General features: G+C 45.3%; 1 protein-coding gene across 1 annotated transcript in view; it reads left to right on the top strand.

Moving 5' to 3' along the window:
- The window catches only part of col27a1a (collagen, type XXVII, alpha 1a), a gene marked incomplete at its 5' end in the record, with an annotated part of 167,936 nt that overhangs the window by 134,308 nt on the left and 11,460 nt on the right, over positions 1–22,168 (top strand). Inside the window, 17 exons of the mRNA XM_083657807.1 lie at positions 1,503–1,556; positions 2,138–2,191; positions 4,294–4,347; positions 4,810–4,863; positions 6,493–6,600; positions 6,969–7,022; positions 7,135–7,242; positions 9,357–9,410; positions 10,185–10,238; positions 10,610–10,666; positions 10,755–10,808; positions 11,126–11,179; positions 11,493–11,546; positions 12,392–12,445; positions 14,457–14,564; positions 14,699–14,806; positions 15,033–15,140. Of these exons, the coding sequence (XP_083513933.1) occupies positions 1,503–1,556; positions 2,138–2,191; positions 4,294–4,347; positions 4,810–4,863; positions 6,493–6,600; positions 6,969–7,022; positions 7,135–7,242; positions 9,357–9,410; positions 10,185–10,238; positions 10,610–10,666; positions 10,755–10,808; positions 11,126–11,179; positions 11,493–11,546; positions 12,392–12,445; positions 14,457–14,564; positions 14,699–14,806; positions 15,033–15,140 (1,191 nt within the window). The remainder of the gene's footprint in view (positions 1–1,502; positions 1,557–2,137; positions 2,192–4,293; positions 4,348–4,809; positions 4,864–6,492; positions 6,601–6,968; positions 7,023–7,134; positions 7,243–9,356; positions 9,411–10,184; positions 10,239–10,609; positions 10,667–10,754; positions 10,809–11,125; positions 11,180–11,492; positions 11,547–12,391; positions 12,446–14,456; positions 14,565–14,698; positions 14,807–15,032; positions 15,141–22,168) is intronic.

Genomic DNA, 22,168 nt, shown 5'->3' with positions numbered 1-22,168 from the left:
GGGTGACTGGACGCATGAGAGACACCGCTCACTTGGAGAAGTGCTGCATCAGTGAAATCCCTGGGAAAAGAGATGTGGCCGTTAGAGGGGAATCTCTGCATAGTGTGAAACCCTTCTAAAGCTATGGACCCACCGATATGAAAATGTTGGACGATACATCTCTGATTTAGTTGTCCATGATGATCTCTTTGCCTTCCTCCTCATCCGTCTCTATTTCCCAGACTGTGCAACTGTCTTGATACAGTAGACCAGGGGTTTTCAAAGTCTGAGACTGTTGGCCTCCCCCCAGACACAGCTTGAGGCTCCCCTGAAACTGCTTGGAGCCCCCCTGGGGAGGCCCGCCCCCGACTTTGAAAACCTCTGCAGTAGACTAAACTGTTTCCAAGCTCTGCTTGTGTGTAACTTGTGTGGACTCACAGTGAAAGAGATCACACAGGTGTCCTCAAGTACAACCTAACTATTGTTTAGATTGGGTGAGAAGAATCAACCAAGGAGCAACTGTCATTCAAATGCACGAGACAGAGAAACTTGATTCAAACACATCGAGACAGAAAAACTGGATTCAAACACATCGAGACAGAGAAACTGGATTCAAACACATCGAGACAGAGAAACTGGATTCAAGCACATCGAGACAGATAAACTGGATTCAAAATACATCGAGACAGAGAAACTGGATTCAAATACACCAAGACAGAGAAACTGGATTCAAATACATCGAGACAGAGAAACAGGATTCAAACACATCGAGACAGAGAAACTGGATTCAAACACATCGAGACAGATAAACTGGATTCAAATACATCGAGACAGATAAACTGGATTCAAATACATCGAGACAGAGAAACTGGATTCAAACACATCGAGACAGAGAAACTGGATTCAAATACATCGAGACAGAGAAACTGGATTCAAAATACATCGAGACAGAGAAACTGGATTCAAATACACCAAGACAGAGAAACTGGATTCAAATACATCGAGACAGAGAAACTGGATTCAAACACATCCGAGACAGAGAAACTGGATTCAAACACATCGAGACAGAGAAACTGGATTCAAACACATCGAGACAGAGAAACTGGATTCAAATACATCGAGACAGAGAAACTGGATTCAAATACATCGAGACAGAGAAACTGGATTCAAATCAAAATACATCGAGACAGAGAAACTGGATTCAAAATACATCGAGACAGAGAAACTGGATTCAATTACATGGAGACAGAGAAACTGGATTCAAATACATCGAGACAGAGAAACTGGATTCAAATACATCGAGACAGAGAAACTGGATTCAAATACATCGAGACAGAGAAACTGGATTCAAACACATCGAGACAGAGAAACTGGATTCGCAATCCACATCAGCCAGAGCCTCCCTTTTTTCTTTGTTTCATAATTGCATAGTGGTAAATGGGCTCTGATGGTCATTAGTATGAAATTGCACTGGTTTCTTTTTTGTCTGACTGTCATCTCAGTGTCTGTGTTGTCGTCCGTAGGGACCATCTGGGCCACCAGGGACTGTGGGACTGCTTGGAGACATTGGTTTGAAGGTGAGAGAGGGAGCAAACACACACTTGCAGAGTCAATGGACACACCCATAATCACATACATAAGTACACACACGCATGCACGCACGCACACACACGCACGCACGCGCACGCGCACGCACACACACACACACACACACACACACACACACACACACACACACACACACACACACACACACACACACTCTCTCTCTCTCTCTCTCTCTCTCTCTAAATGGTTAAATATGTGCCTAGCTTGTTGGCACTGTGCCAGGGAGACATCTGTTCACCTTACTCCAATGAATCATTAATGCTCTCTGATTCAAGTAATCTGTCCTATTAAACTAATTAACCTACATTACCAGTCCTCTCTCTCTGTCTCTCTCTCTGTCTCTCTCCCCCTCTCTCTCTCTCTCTCTCTGTCTCTCTCTCCCTCTCTCTCTCTCTCTCTCTCTCTCTCCCTCTCTCTCTCTCACCTCTCCCTTCTTTCCCTGGAAATCACCCATGATGCATTGTATCTGAAGCCAAAGAGTCCTTAGCCTTCAATGGACCAAGTCATTGAACCCTCTCCTCTCTCCTTCTCTTTCCTGCTCATGTCTCAGGGTCCTCCGGGCAACGTGGGCGAACCAGGCCTGCACGGCGAGCCAGGGGAGAAGGTGACACATAGTGGCAACAACGTTTTTCATTATATAGCAATATTTATATATATTTTGCAATAGCCTAGGATAGCAATTCACATCAAGGTTTAGTATGCATGCATTATATATGCATGTGCACTGCACACACACACACACACACACACACACACACTTGGATGCACACACACAGATGAGCAGGCTGTGATAGAGGTGGTGGCCCCTCAGTAGTGTGTGTCGTTTGTGTGTAGTTTCATTGTTGACTGAATGTTGTGTGAATGAGCTCGGGGGGCACAGTGTAAACACTACCTCACTATAAGCCACCAGCAGGGACACAGTGTAAACACTACCTCTCTATAAGCCACCAGCAGGGGCACAGTGTAAACACTACCTCTCTATAAGCCACCAGCAGGGGCACAGTGTAAACACTACCTCTCTATAAGCCACCAGCAGGGACACAGTGTAAACACTACCTCTCTATGCTCGGGGGGCACAGTGTAAACACTACCTCTCTATAAGCCACCAGCAGGGACACAGTGTAAACACTACCTCTCTATAAGCCACCAGCAGGGGCACAGTGTAAACACTACCTCTCTATAAGCCACCAGCAGGGACACAGTGTAAACACTACCTCTCTATAAGCCACCAGCAGGGGCACAGTGTAAACACTACCTCTCTATAAGCCACCAGCAGGGACACAGTGTAAACACTACCTCTCTATACGCCACCAGCAGGGGCACAGTGTAAACACTACCTCTCTATAAGCCACCAGCAGGGACACAGTGTAAACACTACCTCTCTATAAGCCACCAGCAGGGGGCACAGTGTAAACACTACCTCTCTATAAGCCACCAGCAGGGACACAGTGTAAACACTACCTCTCTATAAGCCACCAGCAGGGGCACAGTGTAAACACTACCTCTCTATAAGCCACCAGCAGGGGGCACAGTGTAAACACTACCTCTCTATAAGCCACCAGCAGGGGCACAGTGTAAACACTACCTCTCTATAAGCCACCAGCAGGGGGCACAGTGTAAACACTACCTCTCTATAAGCCACCAGCAGGGGGCACAGTGTAAACACTACCTCTCTATAAGCCACCAGCAGGGACACAGTGTAAACACTACCTCTCTATAAGCCACCAGCAGGGGCACAGTGTAAACACTACCTCTCTATAAGCCACCAGCAGGGGCACAGTGTAAACACAACCTCTCTATAAGCCACCAGCAGGGACACAGTGTAAACACTACCTCTCTATAAGCCACCAGCAGGGACACAGTGTAAACACTACCTATCTATAAGCCACCAGCAGGGACACAGTGTAAACACTACCTCTCTATAAGCCACCAGCAGGGGCACAGTGTAAACACTACCTCTCTATAAGCCACCAGCAGGGACACAGTGTAAACACTACCTAATAAGCCACCAGCAGGGGGCACAGTGTAAACACTACCTCTCTATGCTCGGGGGGCACAGTGTAAACACTACCTCTCTATAAGCCACCAGCAGGGACACAGTGTAAACACTACCTCTCTATAAGCCACCAGCAGGGACACAGTGTAAACACTACCTCTCTATAAGCCACCAGCAGGGGGCACAGTGTAAACACTACCTCTCTATAAGCCACCAGCAGGGGGCACAGTGTAAACACTACCTCTCTATAAGCCACCAGCAGGGACACAGTGTAAACACTACCTCTCTATAAGCCACCAGCAGGGGGCACAGTGTAAACACTACCTCTCTATAAGCCACCAGCAGGGGGCACAGTGTAAACACTATCTCTCTATAAGCCACCAGCAGGGACACAGTTCTTTTGATCAGCCCCGGAACACTCTGTGACAGCTTGAACACTCAATTTCCGCGAACCGCATCTTAAAGGGATACACACACAAATGCTGCATCAGGTATCAATGGGCTAAATGAGCACTTTGTTATAAATGTGGGCCATCATTTAAGATGTATGCTGTCATGTTAAACAAAATATACTGTCTTTCTCTTGATCTGTGTGTGTGTGTGTGTGTGTGTCTGTGTGTGTGATGTGTGTGTGTGTGTGTGTGCATGTCTGTGTGTGTGTGTGTGTGTGTGTGTGTGTGTGTGTGTGTGTGTGTGTGTGTGTGTGTCAGGGAGCCATGGGACTCGTTGGGAACATTGGCGAGCAGGGACTGATAGGACAGCGGGTATGTATCAGCTTTCATCTATCAGATATTTTGCGTTGCTACGAGCTACAAGCTGCTGCTCTTAATTAGTCATCGGTGGTGTCGTCCTGCTTGTCCCGCGCAGGAGAGAGTCTGGCTGCTCTTACTCTCACTCTGGGCTAGCAGGAACAATGCTCTGTTATCCTTTACAACCATCCACCCAAAGTACCAAGCAGGACTGCTTTATTGCACAATCCAAATCTGTGTCAAAACTGGCCATTTTCAGCGTGTACGCTGCTAGTTAGCTAGCTAGCTAGCTAGCTAGTTAGCGTTGTTGTTGTTGCGGAGGCATTTGAGAGCAACATGCAGGGAGCTCCGACTGAAATGGTCACAGCCAATAGCAGAGCTTATCCCCACAGTCTGCTTCCAGTGAGTCAGACTTTAAACTGTGTGTGTGTGTGTGTGCGTGTGCGTGTGCGTGTGCGTGCGTCTGTGTGTGTGCAGGGAGAGCCAGGCCTGGAGGGGGAGGCTGGTCAAGCTGGTCCTGATGGAGTCAAGGTAAGGTGTTTCCCCTACATGTCTTGGATGATTACAAACTACTCACAACGCACACTACTGACTACTACCTGTAGGGGTCAGTAAAAACTCACCCTTCCCTTTCTGAATATTGTAGTTAATGTAGGTAACTATTATAACAGCTTCTAAATCAGTTTGACGGTACATTGAATTCTAATAGGGAGAATGGCACCTCTCATCCCCACTCCTGCTGCAACTCCTTCATATTCAAAGCTTCCTGCTAACAAAGTAATGGGACGCTTTTATTGTGAAGACTGTATAGGAGTGAAATGTGTTTATCGCTCTGAGTTAGCATCGCTTAATTAGCTGCGCTATTCTTCAATAAAACAAGTCAAAACAACGGGGGTCCGGGTTTGAGTGTATTTGTCCTGGTCGCTGCACTAGCGCCTCCTCTGGTCGGTCGGGGCGCCTGTTCAGAGAGAAGGGAACTGGTGGGAATAGCGTGATCCTCCCACGTGCTACGTCCTACCGGTGAAGCTCCAGCTGTCAAGTGAAAAGAAGCGTCTGGCTACTGCTCATGTGTCGGAGGAAGCATGGTGCTAGTTTCGGCTCTCCCCAGATCAGCAGAGGGTGGAGCAGCAGGGGGAATAATTGGCGAAGTACAATTGGGGAGAAAATGGGATAAAACAAATCAACAACAACATGTAGGTATATTTGGATCTACCCAAGTCAATCAGTTCTAAACAGTGCAGAGAGGTTAGAGCAGGGGTGCCCAAATTATTTCCCATGAAGGGCCAAAACTCAATCTGGGTGGAGGGCCGAGTGCCAAAAATAAACGTTGTGGAATTACATTAAAATGTATTGTGTTTTATAGAAAATTAACATTCTAAATCTAAAATAACATTTCAATATAATAATCTACTTTTTATCTGTTTGGTAATTGTAATAATTTGCAATTGGTTATATATATTTAAAAAAACATCTGCATTTGTGGGGAGCTTAAACATTTAATAAGTAAACACCCAGTTAAAAACAGTTGTATTTTCCACCTTTGTAATCAAGAGAGAAATTTGACTTAATTCACAACTTGAAAAATCCTCAAGGTACTTTGAAAGTCAGTTTCGTAGTGGCAACGTATATTGTACTCTTTCAAAACAGCCACTCTCTGTCTGCAAATGAGACAAACCGCTGTTGAATTTACTTTGGTAAAAAAATACTCGTCTTGCCACTCCGTCCTAAACTTTCTTTTGTCAGTGTGCCACTGCCGTGATGATGATCTGTCCATCTTGCTGAGCTGGTGTAAAGCCAGTGACTGGGGAGGGATCAAATATCAGAGCTCACCCCCCAACCAGGTGATTCAGCCAACCAATCAGGAGCAATCAATCCTCAAATAGCAATGCCTCACACCCGTGTGATAGAGTCGGGGAGAGAGAATACCAGCTGCACAAAATTAACGTTAATCGTAGATAGAAGAGTCCCAAATTGGGCACCACTGGGTTAGAGAAACTGGATATATCTGAACGTACAAACACAGAGGTGTAGCATTTATTAGTATACTGTAATTATCACTTGTGGCAGCAGAGGCCGCTGTTGCTACTGCTCAACAGCTTTCTACACATTAAGGCTTTAAAAGAAGTCTAAATGTAGTGGTATTTTGTTGTGTCTATCTAGGGTGAAAAAGGTGACCTGGGTCAGGAGGGCGACAAAGGGGACAAGGGTGAAACTGGACTAAAGGGAAAAGAAGGCCCACTTGGAAATCATGGACTCACTGGCGTCAGAGTAAGTGACCTATCTTGTTGTTAACATTCATACACACACGCACGTGCGAAGACACACACACACGCACGCGCACAGACACACACACACACACGCACGCGCGCAGACACACACACACACACACACACACACGCACGCGCGCAGACACACACACGCACGCGCACAGACACACACGCACGCGCGCAGACACACACACACACACACACACGCACACACGCGCAGACACACACACACACACACACACACGCACGCGCGCAGACACACACACGCACACACGCGCAGACACACACACACACACACACACACACACACACACGCATCATTGACTCTGAAACCACACCTTTAGCTGTTGCCTTGTTGTCTTTCTGTAGGGTCAAGAGGGTAAATCTGGCAAGATAGGAGAAAGAGGAAAACTAGGACCAAAGGTAAACAACCTTAAATCATTTCTGTCACCAGTTTTTTTGCTAATATGTTCACTCAGTAGCATCAGTAGTCTTGTCATCGAGAGTTCTGTGAGCCTTTTTTGTGTATGTGTAGGGGGCCAAAGGTCACCTGGGTCACCTTGGGGAGACTGGACTCGTGGGGAAGACAGGACCACCAGGGTTCGTCGGGCCTAAGGGTTCCAGAGGAACCATTGGACATGTGGTAAAATAGACGAATAATGCTACAGATATTTATCAATGATGTTTGAAATCACAAGTACAATATATATATATATGTACTTTATATATATAAGTACAAAACTATATGCTGGGCTCAGACTACACAAATTCAGCCCGATATTAGGATGATTTCAGCACGGCCGACACATTCCCAGCCTCGGCCTGGATATGAACGTCGGGAACGACCTCTTGTAGTGTGACATCATCAAAGACCAGCGTCTTGTAGTGTGACATCATCAAAGACCAGCGTCTTGTAGTGTGACATCATCAAAGACCAGCGTCTTGTAGTGTGACATCATCAAAGACCAGCGTCTTGTAGTGTGACATCATCAAAGACCAGCGTCTTGGCGTTTGGGACACCTCATGCCAGTCTTTTTGATATTGTCTCGCCTAGTTTGACATCTATTACGACGCGTACCAGGGCTGCCTTTTGATTTGAGCTTGTTTTCGGGGGCAGACACAGAGCATCCCCCATAACCATAGCAACTCACTCACTCCTGGTTCCTCGTGTGAGGAGAGGAGAGGGAGAGATGCTGTAGGACCCTGGAAAGCGACAAATGTAGGCTACAAAATATATTATATTGTAGGCTATAAATACTGGGTATTAATAGATTTTGTAGCCTATATGTCTTGCTTTCTGCTGCTACACAGTGCTGTCTGTCTTGCCTGCCCGTGTGCTGTCAGCCCTGTTTGTTGTGTTTGTCACTAGGTGAGACAATGGACTCGTGGTATGCGGGTCGTTCCTGATGTTCTGCGTGAGAGTTGGCAGCCCTGGTCAGGTTCCGACTTGTAGTGCTGCCTCTCCAAGACACGTCACAAATTGATGGCAGCATGACTGCCTAGTCTGACATGGTGACATCATGCCTAGTCTGACATGGTGACATCATGCCTAGTCTGACATGGTGACATCATGCCTAGTCTGACATGGTGACATCATGGTGACTCATGCCTAGTCTGACATGGTGACATCATGCCTAGTCTGACATGGTGACGTCGAGAAAGACACCAAATATTGCATAGTCTGATCCCGGCATTAGATACCGTAGCCTCCTAGGAAAGTCTGATGTTCAAAATTGTTGCTAGTGTGACTGAAGAGGCAACCTGTTACTCTCTCCAGAGTGTCACTCTGTTACAACCTGTTACTCTCTCCAGAGTGTCACTCTGTTACAACCTGTTACTCTCTCCAGAGTGTCACTCTGTTACAACCTGTTACTCTCTCCAGAGTGTCACTCTGTTACAACCTGTTACTCTCTCCAGAGTGTCACTCTGTTACAACCTGTTACTCTCGCCAGAGTGTCACTCTGTTACAACCTGTTACTCTCTCCAGAGTGTCACTCTGTTACAACCTGTTACTCTCTCCAGAGTGTCACTCTGTTACAACCTGTTACTCTCTCCAGAGTGTCACTCTGTTACAACCTGTTACTCTCTCCAGAGTGTCACTCTGTTACAACCTGTTACTCTCTCCAGAGTGTCACTCTGTTACAACCTGTTACTCTCTCCAGAGTGTCACTCTGTTACAACATGTTACTCTCTCCAGAGTGTCACTCTGTTACAACCTGTTACTCTCTCCAGAGTGTCACTCTGTTACAACCTGTTACTCTCTCCAGAGTGTCACTCTGTTACAACCTGTTACTCTCTCCAGAGTGTCACTCTGTTACAACCTGTTACTCTCTCCAGAGTGTCACTCTGTTACAACCTGTTACTCTCTCCAGAGTGTCACTCTGTTACAACCTGTTACTCTCTCCAGAGTGTCACTCTGTTACAACCTGTTACTCTCTCCAGAGTGTCACTCTGTTACAACCTGTTACTCTCTCCAGAGTGTCACTCTGTTACAACATGTTACTCTCTCCAGAGTGTCACTCTGTTACAACCTGTTACTCTCTCCAGAGTGTCACTCTGTTACAACCTGTTACTCTCTCCAGAGTGTCACTCTGTTACAACCTGTTACTCTCTCCAGAGTGTCACTCTGTTACAACCTGTTACTCTCTCCAGAGTGTCACTCTGTTACAACCTGTTACTCTCTCCAGAGTGTCACTCTGTTACAACCTGTTACTCTCTCCAGAGTGTCACTCTGTTACAACCTGTTACTCTCTCTAGGGCGCTCCTGGTCGAATGGGTCAACAGGGGGAAGTTGGCCTTGCAGGTTATGAGGTGAGTTACTGTAAAGCCAGAGCTTTTGACAGGTTGGCTCCATGTAGATATTGGATATTGAACATGTCTGTCACGTCACGGGTCTCTGGTAAACCAACCTGATCACGTGACCTCACATTGCGTTTTTGTTTGTACGGGCCAATCAGGGACCTGCCTCGTAGTTGACAAAGTTACCGGCCAATCAGGGACGCCGGTCTCAAAACAGTATGGCGGCTCCCGGAGCAACGAGCGCTACCGCTAATGTTAGTTGAGTAAACACAGCCATACTGTAAGTGCAGTTATATTGCAGAAATAGACTCAATAACAACAATTAAACAAGAACAAGTATGCAGCGGAAAATACATCATTTTCGCCATTCTTCTGAGTGGATTTGGATTGGATTTGGCAACACTGATTGGCTGAAGGAGTTGTCTGTCAAGGCAAGTACTCCCGCCCACTGAAATAGCTGTGGACGGCTTGGAGTCCAGACTGAGTGAAACAGAATGTGAGGTCACATGATCAGGATGGTTTTTACCAGGCTAGTGGCTCAGCTGTCTCGGCATGCATCACGTAATCCCACCCAGGACCTTTGTTGCATGTCATCTCCCTTTGGCTTTCTCAATGTTAAGTGTTCATTAAAATAATCTAAAAAAATTAAGTGTTCATTAAAATAATCTATAAAAAATAAAGTGTTCATTAAAATAAGTTATAAAAATAAAGTGTTCATTAAAATAATCTAAAAAAATAAAGTGTTCATTAGTCATTCAACCTTATTGTTTATGTGTATCTTTGCAGGGCCACCAGGGACCACAGGGATCCATGGGGCCTCCAGGACCAAAAGGTGAAAAGGTACTCCTCGCTCACTTTATGTGTAACACTGTTTGATCTTCGTCCTTGCGTCTTATCTTCAGTCAGAGCCTCAGATCTTTTCAGATACCTGCTGCATACTGTCTGCATTGACCTGTCTCTGACTCTGTAAGCATTTTATACTCATCAAGCCTGCTTTTAATGTCCTCATCAAAGACAACATGCTGTAAATACAACATGGCTTTTATTTTACACAAAGGCAGAAATATACAAAAGGAGATTTATCGGTATACACAATCTAAACCTTCCAACGTCCGTGAGATGTTAGGATTGAAACTTATGTATGTTTAGAGGGGCTCACGTTGTCTGATATAAAACATCTCCATCACTGTTTTGTTCTTCTTCATTGGCAGGGCGAGCAGGGGGATGATGGCAAAGTGGAAGGTCCTCCTGGTCCTCAGGGTGACATAGTAAGGACCTCCTCACTCACTGTTCTCTTCCTTGTATGGTTCTCAAGCTATAAGCTGCCTTTGACTCACGTATCTCCTGTTTGATCAGGGACCTCCTGGTGACAGAGGAGAGAGAGGTGAATCAGGAGATCCAGGATACATAGTGAGTAGCATCCCTCAGCCTGGCTCATCTGAATGATCTATTTGGGTTTATGTGTTAATATTCCCCTCATGTAGAAGAGACAGTCTGGCTTGAGAGACTAACAGGAAGTGCAAACACAATCGGAAGTTCTGATTGTGTTTACACTTCCTGTGACTCATAAACCTAGTCTGACTCATAATGTGAGTCAAACTAGGTTTGACCAGGTGAGTCCGACTAGTTTGAGCAGGTAAAATAGCCAGCGTGTTGAACAGGAAGTAGTGACACAATGGGTCAAGTGGGCGGGGCTACATAAGGTGAATACTCTGACTCTGTTTCAGGGTCAAGTTGGTGTGGACGGACTGAGAGGCAAATCTGGGGCTCCTGGACTACCTGTGAGTATGAAGACTGAGACTTCTTCTTACTGTCCTGAACTTACACGACCTACATCAGCAATCCTGCTCAACACTGGCTGTCATTAATGTCACACGTCGGCTTCTCCAATGTGTTGAACTTTCATTAACGAGTTGCACCTGGCCTGGTCCCAGACCTTCTCGTTCTCTGGTCAGAAGGCACTCTCTCTCGGCTGATGTCATCGCTTAACAATAACTCATCAGCTGTTGGCGTATTGATTTATTGACATGACAGCTGTACCCTCAACTGATGTCTATCGCCTGATGATGGGATTGCATCTTCTTAACATTTCAGGGACACCCTGGAGCTCGCGGGCAACAAGGACCTAAAGGGGCCAAAGGAGATCAAGTAAGGATGTCAAAACAGAAGCATTTGGGCATGTGGGCTTTAGATCTGCTAAGCGAAGCCTTTACAGACTGTACCTTAACACTGTCACCACAGTTTACTTTACAGGCTGTACCTTAACACTGTCACCACAGTTTAATGAAGCCTTTACAGACTGTACCTTAACACCCTCTGTTAAAACGGCATGTTTTTGAATGGAGTTTGGTTACAGATTCGCTAAAGCTGTTTCCTATCACATTTCTTGTTATCGATACATGCTACCGCACAACCCCCCCCCCCCCCGCCCACTGGCAGAAAAAACGGCTCATATCCAGTCGTTTCTAAACAAAGACCCCTCATGTTTAAAAAGGTAAAACCGGAAAATATCCTGCTCTTGCTAGCCTGACATGATCCAGACTTCATGTTTAAAAGCCACTTAAGTCATCTGACTTTTACTCACCTCTATTGGCGACCAAGGAACATCAACAGGTCTCTGGCACAGCTTGGTGGTCTGTAAGGAACATCAATATTCAAGTGAGCTAGCTAATTAGTGCAGAGATCAAACAGAAACATCTAGTGAAGAGGTCATAAATCACCAAGCGAAATAATACTTTGCTTTTTTTGGTACTGATCAACAACCCTATCAAATCTCTGCAGATATATGCTGGTACAGTAATAATCTTACTTACTGCACCTTTAAGACTGTGTGTTTCTCTCCCTCTCTCTCTCTCTCTCTCTCTCTCTCTCTCTCTCTGTCTGTCTGTCTCTCTCTCTCCCTCTCTCTCTCTCTGTATGTCTCTCTCTCTGTATGTCTCTGTCTCTCTCTCTGTATGTCTCTCTCTCTGTATGTCTCTGTCTCTCTCTCTCAGGGTCAGAAAGGCAAGCAGGGACATATAGGTCAAAAAGGAACCAGAGGGTCACTGGTAAGACAACGAGGCCCGTACATCCACACCTGCTTCAATGTTTATTTCTGGGGTTTGTTGAAGTACCACTTCATTGCAATTCATTTGGCTCACTCTCAGTTATCACTCTAAATGCTGTTCTAGAGTAGACTCACTCTCAGTTATCACTCTAAATGCTGTTCTAGACTCAAACTCTCAGTTATCACTCTAAATGCTGTTCTAGAGTAGACTCACTCTCAGTTATCACTCTAAATGCTGTTCTAGACTCAAACTCTGTTATCACTCTAAATGCTGTTCTAGACTCACTCTCAGTTATCACTCTAAATGCTGTTCTAGACTCAAACTCTCAGTTATCACGCTAAATGCTGTTCTAGACTCACTCTCAGTTATCACTCTAAATGCTGTTCTAGAGTAGACTCACTCTCAGTTATCACTCTAAATGCTGTTCTAGACTCAAACTCTCAGTTATCACTCTAAATGCTGTTCTAGAGTAGACTCACTCTCAGTTATCACTCTAAATGCTGTTCTAGACTCAAACTCTGTTATCACTCTAAATGCTGTTCTAGACTCACTCTCAGTTATCACTCTAAATGCTGTTCTAGAGTAGACTCACTCTCAGTTATCACTCTAAATGCTGTTCTAGACTCAAACTCTGTTATCACTCTAAATGCTGTTCTAGACTCAAACTCTCAGTTATCACTCTAAATGCTGTTCTAGAGTAGACTCACTCTCAGTTATCACTCTAAATGCTGTTCTAGACTCAAACTCTCAGTTATCACTCTAAATGCTGTTCTAGAGTAGACTCACTCTCAGTTATCACTCTAAATGCTGTTCTAGACTCAAACTCTGTTATCACTCTAAATGCTGTTCTAGACTCACTCTCAGTTATCACTCTAAATGCTGTTCTAGAGTAGACTCACTCTCAGTTATCACTCTAAATGCTGTTCTAGACTCAAACTCTGTTATCACTCTAAATGCTGTTCTAGACTCAAACTCTCAGTTATCACTCTAAATGCTGTTCTAGAGTAGACTCACTCTCAGTTATCACTCTAAATGCTATTCTAGACTCACTCTCAGTTATCACTCTAAATGCTGTTCTAGAGTAGACTCACTCTCAGTTATCACTCTAAATGCTGTTCTAGACTCAAACTCTGTTATCACTCTAAATGCTGTTCTAGACTCACTCTCAGTTATCACTCTAAATGCTGTTCTAGAGTAGACTCACTCTCAGTTATCACTCTAAATGCTGTTCTAGACTCAAACTCTGTTATCACTCTAAATGCTGTTCTAGACTCAAACTCTCAGTTATCACTCTAAATGCTGTTCTAGACTCACTCTCAGTTATCACTCTAAATGCTGTTCTAGAGTAGACTCACTCTCAGTTATCACTCTAAATGCTGTTCTAGAGTAGACTCACTCTCAGTTATCACTCTAAATGCTGTTCTAGAGTAGACTCACTCTCAGTTATCACTCTAAATGCTGTTCTAGAGTAGACTCACTCTCAGTTATCACTCTAAATGCTGTTCTAGACTCAAACTCTCAGTTATCACTCTAAATGCTGTTCTAGACTCACTCTCAGTTATCACTCTAAATGCTGTTCTAGACTCACTCTGTTATCACTCTAAATGCTGTTCTAGACTCACTCTGTTATCACTCTAAATGCTGTTCTAGACTCAAACTCTTGAAAACAAGGCAAAGACAAAGAAAGTCATAAAGACCTAACCTACACAGAAAAAAACTGAAATTTAATTGACAGATTTTCTCAAGTTAAGAGAGAAGAGAAGACGATAACACATACTCTCCTGCTGCGTATTAGTGTGTAGGTTTCTGATGAGCTCCTCCCCTCTATTCTCCTCAGGGTGTGGTTGTATTAGTGTGTAGGTTTCTGATGAGCTCCCCCCTCTATTCTCCTCAGGGTGTGGTTGTATTAGTGTGTAGGTTTCTGATGAGCTCCGCCCCCTCTATTCTCCTCAGGGTGTGGTTGTATTAGTGTGTAGGTTTCTGATGAGCTCCTCCCCTCTATTCTCCTCAGGGTGTGCTTGGTTTCCCTGGTCCCAGAGGTGTGGTGGGCCGAGAGGGGCAGGAGGGTGTGCCCGGGCAGGATGGAGTCCCTGGGAAGGATGGCAGCAAAGGCATGCCGGTGAGACAAAGGAATATACGCCTACAAAATAAATATCACTTCTTAACCTATCTTCCTTTAAAACAAAGATTTGCCGTTTGTTTGATGGATTAGTTAGTGCCACTCTTCTCCTCACTTTCTCGATGTGTCTGTAGGGAGAGCATGGTGATGACGGGGTGGTTGGTCTTCCCGGCAGTGCTGGTCCACGTGGTAAAACTGGTGTTCCTGGACTTCGCGGCGAGCAGGGGACCTTTGGGCTAAAGGTGAGAGGGAAAAGTGGTATGTTAACACTCTATGAAGGCAAACAAAATGATAAACGCACGATAACTGTAACGATTTACTGTCGTTGCTAGTGGGCAATAGCTTACTCTGTGTGTTACTATGCAATTCCTGTATTAGGATCACGACTTGAAATACTTTACCTGCACACCAATCACTCCATCGTTAATTAATTAATTAATTAATTAATTAATTAATTGATCCATCCAGGGTGAGCGGGGTCTTCGAGGCCAGGTTGGACCCCCAGGGAAGAGGGGCTTCAGGGGTGGGATGGGACTGCCAGGGCTACAAGGATACCAGGGGACTAAAGGACAACCCGTAAGTAGCAGCTGCAGATCTGTCATTATCTACTCAGCCCCTTGCCAATTGAAGGTCAAAACAACAGCATTGCAGCATTCTCCAAAACAATTGAAGTGAATTGGTAGTGTTGCTGTACCAGCGCTGGAGAGAGTATGGCTGCCAGACTAACGCTGTACAGTACCAGTGCTGGAGAGAGTCTGGCTGACAGACTAACGCTGTACCAGCGCTGGAGAGAGTCTGGCTGCCAGACTAATGCTGTACCAGCGCTGGAGAGAGTCTGGCTGCCAGACTAACACTGTACCAGCGCTGGAGAGAGTCTGGCTGCCAGAGTAACACTGTACCAGCGCTGGAGAGAGTCTGGCTGCCAGACTAACGCTGTACCAGCGCTGGAGAGAGTCTAGCTGACAGACTAACGCTGTACCAGCGCTGGAGAGAGTCTGGCTGCCAGAGTAACACTGTACCAGCGCTGGAGAGAGTCTGGCTGCCAGAGTAACACTGTACCAGCGCTGGAGAGAGTCTGGCTGCCAGACTAACGCTGTACCAGCGCTGGAGAGAGTCTAGCTGACAGACTAACGCTGTACCAGCGCTGGAGAGAGTCTGGCTGCCAGACTAACGCTGTACCAGCGCTGGAGAGAGTCTGGCTGCCAGACTAACGCTGTACCAGCGCTGGAGAGAGTCTGGCTGCCAGACTAACGCTGTACCAGCGCTGGAGAGAGTCTGGCTGCCAGACTAACGCTGTACCAGCGCTGGAGAGAGTCTGGCTGCCAGACTAACGCTGTACCAGCGCTGGAGAGAGTCTGGCTGCCAGACTAACGCTGTACCAGCGCTGGAGAGAGTCTGGCTGCCAGACTAACGCTGTACCAGCGCTGGAGAGAGTCTGGCTGCCAGACTAATGCTGTACCAGCGCTGGAGAGAGTCTGGCTAGGGGGGAAAACACGCTCTGCGTTGTTTGCATTTCTTTAAACCAATCACAATCGTCTTGGGCGGGGCTAAGCCCAGAGACGGTGCCCTTGTGTTTTGGTGGAACCAAATTGCTAAATCTCTGCAAAAGAAAATGCCACATAAAACAGTGAAACACATATGACGGACATGTGAAACGTGTAGGTTGATGCTCTCAGGTTGTAGTGAAACACATATGATGGACATGGGAAACGTGTAGGTTGATGCTCTCAGGTTGTAGTGAAACACATATGATGGACATGGGAAACGTGTAGGTTGATGGCTCTCAGGTTGTAGTGAAACACATATGAAGGACATGGGAAACATGTAGGTTGATGGCTCTCAGGTTGTAGTGAAACACATATGACGGACATGGGAAACGTGTAGGTTGATGCTCTCAGGTTGTAGTGAAACACATATGATGGACATGGGAAACGTGTAGGTTGATGGCTCTCAGGTTGTAGTGAAACACATATGATGGACATGGGAAACGTGTAGGTTGATGGCTCTCAGGTTGTAGTGAAACACATATGATGGACATGGGAAACGTGTAGGTTGATGCTCTCAGGTTGTAGTGAAACACATATGATGGACATGGGAAACGTGTAGGTTGATGCTCTCAGGTTGTAGTGAAACACATATGATGGACATGGGAAACGTGTAGGTTAATGGCTCTCAGGTTGTAGTGAAACACATATGATGGACATGGGAAACGTGTAGGTTGATGCTCTCAGGTTGTAGTGAAACACATATGATGGACATGGGAAACGTGTAGGTTGATGGCTCTCAGGTTGTAGTGAAACACATATGACGGACATGGGAAACGTGTAGGTTGATGCTCTCAGGTTGTAGTGAAACACATATGATGGACATGGGAAACGTGTAGGTTGATGCTCTCAGGTTGTAGTGAAACACATATGATGGACATGGGAAACGTGTAGGTTAATGGCTCTCAGGTTGTAGTGAAACACATATGAAGGACATGGGAAACGTGTAGGTTAATGGCTCTCAGGTTGTAGTGAAACACATATGATGGACATGGGAAACGTGTAGGTTGATGGCTCTCAGGTTGTAGTGAAACACATATGAAGGACATGGGAAACGTGTAGGTTGATGGCTCTCAGGTTGTAGTGAAACACATATGATGGACATGGGAAACGTGTAGGTTGATGGCTCTCAGGTTGTAGTGAAACACATATGATGGACATGGGAAACGTGTAGGTTAATGGCTCTCAGGTTGTAGTGAAACACATATGAAGGACATGGGAAACGTGTAGGTTAATGGCTCTCAGGTTGTAGTGAAACACATATGATGGACATGGGAAACGTGTAGGTTAATGGCTCTCAGGTTGTAGTGAAACACATATGATGGACATGGGAAACGTGTAGGTTGATGGCTCTCAGGTTGTAGTGAAACACATATGACGGACATGGGAAACGTGTAGGTTGATGGCTCTCAGGTTGTAGTGAAACACATATGATGGACATGGGAAACGTGTAGGTTAATGGCTCTCAGGTTGTAGTGAAACACATATGATGGGACATGGGAAACGTGTAGGTTGATGCTCTCAGGTTGTAGTGAAACACATATGATGGACATGGGAAACGTGTAGGTTGATGCTCTCAGGTTGTAGTGAAACACATATGATGGACATGGGAAACGTGTAGGTTGATGCTCTCAGGTTGTAGTGAAACACATATGACGGACATGGGAAACGTGTAGGTTGATGCTCTCAGGTTGTAGTGAAACACATATGACGGACATGGGAAACGTGTAGGTTGATGGCTCTCAGGTTGTAGTGAAACACATATGACGGACATGGGAAACGTGTAGGTTGATGCTCTCAGGTTGTAGTGAAACACATATGATGGACATGGGAAACGTGTAGGTTGATGGCTCTCAGGTTGTAGTGAAACACATATGATGGACATGGGAAACGTGTAGGTTGATGCTCTCAGGTTGTAGTGAAACACATATGATGGACATGGGAAACGTGTAGGTTGATGGCTCTCAGGTTGTAGTGAAACACATATGATGGACATGGGAAACGTGTAGGTTGATGCTCTCAGGTTGTAGTGAAACACATATGATGGACATGGGAAACGTGTAGGTTGATGGCTCTCAGGTTGTAGTGAAACACATATGACGGACATGGGAAACGTGTAGGTTGATGCTCTCAGGTTGTAGTGAAACACATATGAAGGACATGGGAAACGTGTAGGTTGATGCTCTCAGGTTGTAGTGAAACACATATGATGGACATGGGAAACGTGTAGGTTGATGGCTCTCAGGTTGTAGTGAAACACATATGATGGACATGGGAAACGTGTAGGTTATGGCTCTCAGGTTGTAGTGAAACACATATGATGGACATGGGAAACGTGTAGGTTGATGGCTCTCAGGTTGTAGTGAAACACATATGATGGACATGGGAAACGTGTAGGTTGATGCTCTCAGGTTGTAGTGAAACACATATGATGGACATGGGAAACATGTAGGTTGATGGCTCTCAGGTTGTAGTGAAACACATATGATGGACATGGGAAACGTGTAGGTTGATGGCTCTCAGGTTGTAGTGAAACACATATGACGGACATGGGAAACGTGTAGGTTGATGCTCTCAGGTTGTAGTGAAACACATATGATGGACATGGGAAACGTGTAGGTTGATGCTCTCAGGTTGTAGTGAAACACATATGAGGGACATGGGAAACGTGTAGGTTGATGGCTCTCAGGTTGTAGTGAAACACATATGAGGGACATGGGAAACGTGTAGGTTGATGCTCTCAGGTTGTAGTGAAACACATATGAGGGACATGGGAAACGTGTAGGTTGATGGCTCTCAGGTTGTAGTGAAACACATATGATGGACATGGGAAACGTGTAGGTTGATGGCTCTCAGGTTGTAGTGAAACACATATGATGGACATGGGAAACGTGTAGGTTGATGCTCTCAGGTTGTAGTGAAACACATATGAGGGACATGGGAAACGTGTAGGTTGATGGCTCTCAGGTTGTAGTGAAACACATATGATGGACATGGGAAACGTGTAGGTTGATGGCTCTCAGGTTGTAGTGAAACACATATGAGGGACATGGGAAACGTGTAGGTTGATGCTCTCAGGTTGTAGTGAAACACATATGATGGACATGGGAAACGTGTAGGTTAATGGCTCTCAGGTTGTAGTGAAACACATATGATGGACATGGGAAACGTGTAGGTTGATGCTCTCAGGTTGTAGTGAAACACATATGATGGACATGGGAAACGTGTAGGTTGATGCTCTCAGGTTGTAGTGAAACACATATGATGGACATGGGAAACGTGTAGGTTGATGGCTCTCAGGTTGTAGTGAAACACATATGATGGACATGGGAAACGTGTAGGTTGATGCTCTCAGGTTGTAGTGAAACACATATGATGGACATGGGAAACGTGTAGGTTGATGCTCTCAGGTTGTAGTGAAACACATATGATGGACATGGGAAACGTGTAGGTTGATGGCTCTCAGGTTGTAGTGAAACACATATGATGGACATGGGAAACGTGTAGGTTGATGCTCTCAGGTTGTAGTGAAACACATATGATGGACATGGGAAACGTGTAGGTTGATGGCTCTCAGGTTGTAGTGAAACACATATGATGGACATGGAAACGTGTAGGTTGATGCTCTCAGGTTGTAGTGAAACACATATGATGGACATGGGAAACGTGTAGGTTGATGCTCTCAGGTTGTAGTGAAACACATATGATGGACATGGGAAACGTGTAGGTTGATGCTCTCAGGTTGTAGTGAAACACATATGATGGACATGGGAAACGTGTAGGTTGATGCTCTCAGGTTGTAGTGAAACACATATGATGGACATGGGAAACGTGTAGGTTGATGCTCTCAGGTTGTAGTGAAACACATATGATGGACATGGAAACGTGTAGGTTGATGGCTCTCAGGTTGTAGTGAAACACATATGAAGGACATGGGAAACGTGTAGGTTGATGCTCTCAGGTTGTAGTGAAACACATATGATGGACATGGGAAACGTGTAGGTTGATGCTCTCAGGTTGTAGTGAAACACATATGATGGACATGGGAAACGTGTAGGTTGATGGCTCTCAGGTTGTAGTGAAACACATATGACGGACATGGGAAACGTGTAGGTTGATGCTCTCAGGTTGTAGTGAAACACATATGATGGACATGGGAAACGTGTAGGTTGATGCTCTCAGGTTGTAGTGAAACACATATGACGGACATGGGAAACGTGTAGGTTGATGCTCTCAGGTTGTAGTGAAACACATATGAGGACATGGGAAACGTGTAGGTTGATGCTCTCAGGTTGTAGTGAAACACATATGAAGGACATGGGAAACGTGTAGGTTGATGCTCTCAGGTTGTAGTGAAACACATATGATGGACATGGGAAACGTGTAGGTTGATGGCTCTCAGGTTGTAGTGAAACACATATGATGGACATGGGAAACGTGTAGGTTGATGCTCTCAGGTTGTAGTGAAACACATATGATGGACATGGGAAACGTGTAGGTTGATGGCTCTCAGGTTGTAGTGAAACACATATGATGGACATGGGAAACGTGTAGGTTGATGCTCTCAGGTTGTAGTGAAACACATATGATGGACATGGGAAACGTGTAGGTTGATGGCTCTCAGGTTGTAGTGAAACACATATGATGGACATGGGAAACGTGTAGGTTGATGCTCTCAGGTTGTAGTGAAACACATATGAAGGACATGGGAAACGTGTAGGTTGATGCTCTCAGGTTGTAGTGAAACACATATGATGGACATGGGAAACGTGTAGGTTGATGCTCTCAGGTTGTAGTGAAACACATATGATGGACATGGGAAACGTGTAGGTTGATGGCTCTCAGGTTGTAGTGAAACACATATGATGGACATGGGAAACGTGTAGGTTGATGGCTCTCAGGTTGTAGTGAAACACATATGATGGACATGGGAAACGTGTAGGTTGATGCTCTCAGGTTGTAGTGAAACACATATGATGGACATGGGAAACGTGTAGGTTGATGGCTCTCAGGTTGTAGTGAAACACATATGACGGACATGGGAAACGTGTAGGTTGATGGCTCTCAGGTTGTAGTGAAACACATATGATGGACATGGGAAACGTGTAGGTTGATGGCTCTCAGGTTGTAGTGAAACACATATGATGGACATGGGAAACGTGTAGGTTGATGCTCTCAGGTTGTAGTGAAACACATATGATGGACATGGGAAACGTGTAGGTTGATGCTCTCAGGTTGTAGTGAAACACATATGATGGACATGGGAAACGTGTAGGTTGATGGCTCTCAGGTTGTAGTGAAACACATATGACGGACATGGGAAACGTGTAGGTTGATGCTCTCAGGTTGTAGTGAAACACATATGACGGACATGGGAAACGTGTAGGTTGATGGCTCTCAGGTTGTAGTGAAACACATATGATGGACATGGGAAACGTGTAGGTTAATGGCTCTCAGGTTGTAGTGAAACACATATGAAGGACATGGGAAACGTGTAGGTTGATGCTCTCAGGTTGTAGTGAAACACATATGATGGACATGGGAAACGTGTAGGTTGATGCTCTCAGGTTGTAGTGAAACACATATGATGGACATGGGAAACGTGTAGGTTGATGCTCTCAGGTTGTAGTGAAACACATATGATGGACATGGGAAACGTGTAGGTTGATGGCTCTCAGGTTGTAGTGAAACACATATGATGGACATGGGAAACGTGTAGGTTGATGGCTCTCAGGTTGTAGTGAAACACATATGAGGGACATGGGAAACGTGTAGGTTGATGCTCTCAGGTTGTAGTGAAACACATATGAAGGACATGGGAAACGTGTAGGTTGATGGCTCTCAGGTTGTAGTGAAACACATATGACGGACATGGGAAACGTGTAGGTTGATGGCTCTCAGGTTGTAGTGAAACACATATGATGGACATGGGAAACGTGTAGGTTGATGGCTCTCAGGTTGTAGTGAAACACATATGATGGACATGGGAAACGTGTAGGTTGATGGCTCTCAGGTTGTAGTGAAACACATATGAAGGACATGGGAAACGTGTAGGTTGAT

This window comes from Poromitra crassiceps (genome assembly GCF_964638095.1).
Source record: "Poromitra crassiceps genome assembly, chromosome: 21".
Taxonomy (NCBI): domain Eukaryota; kingdom Metazoa; phylum Chordata; class Actinopteri; order Beryciformes; family Melamphaidae; genus Poromitra; species Poromitra crassiceps.
This window is presented reverse-complemented; position numbering and strand designations above follow the sequence as displayed.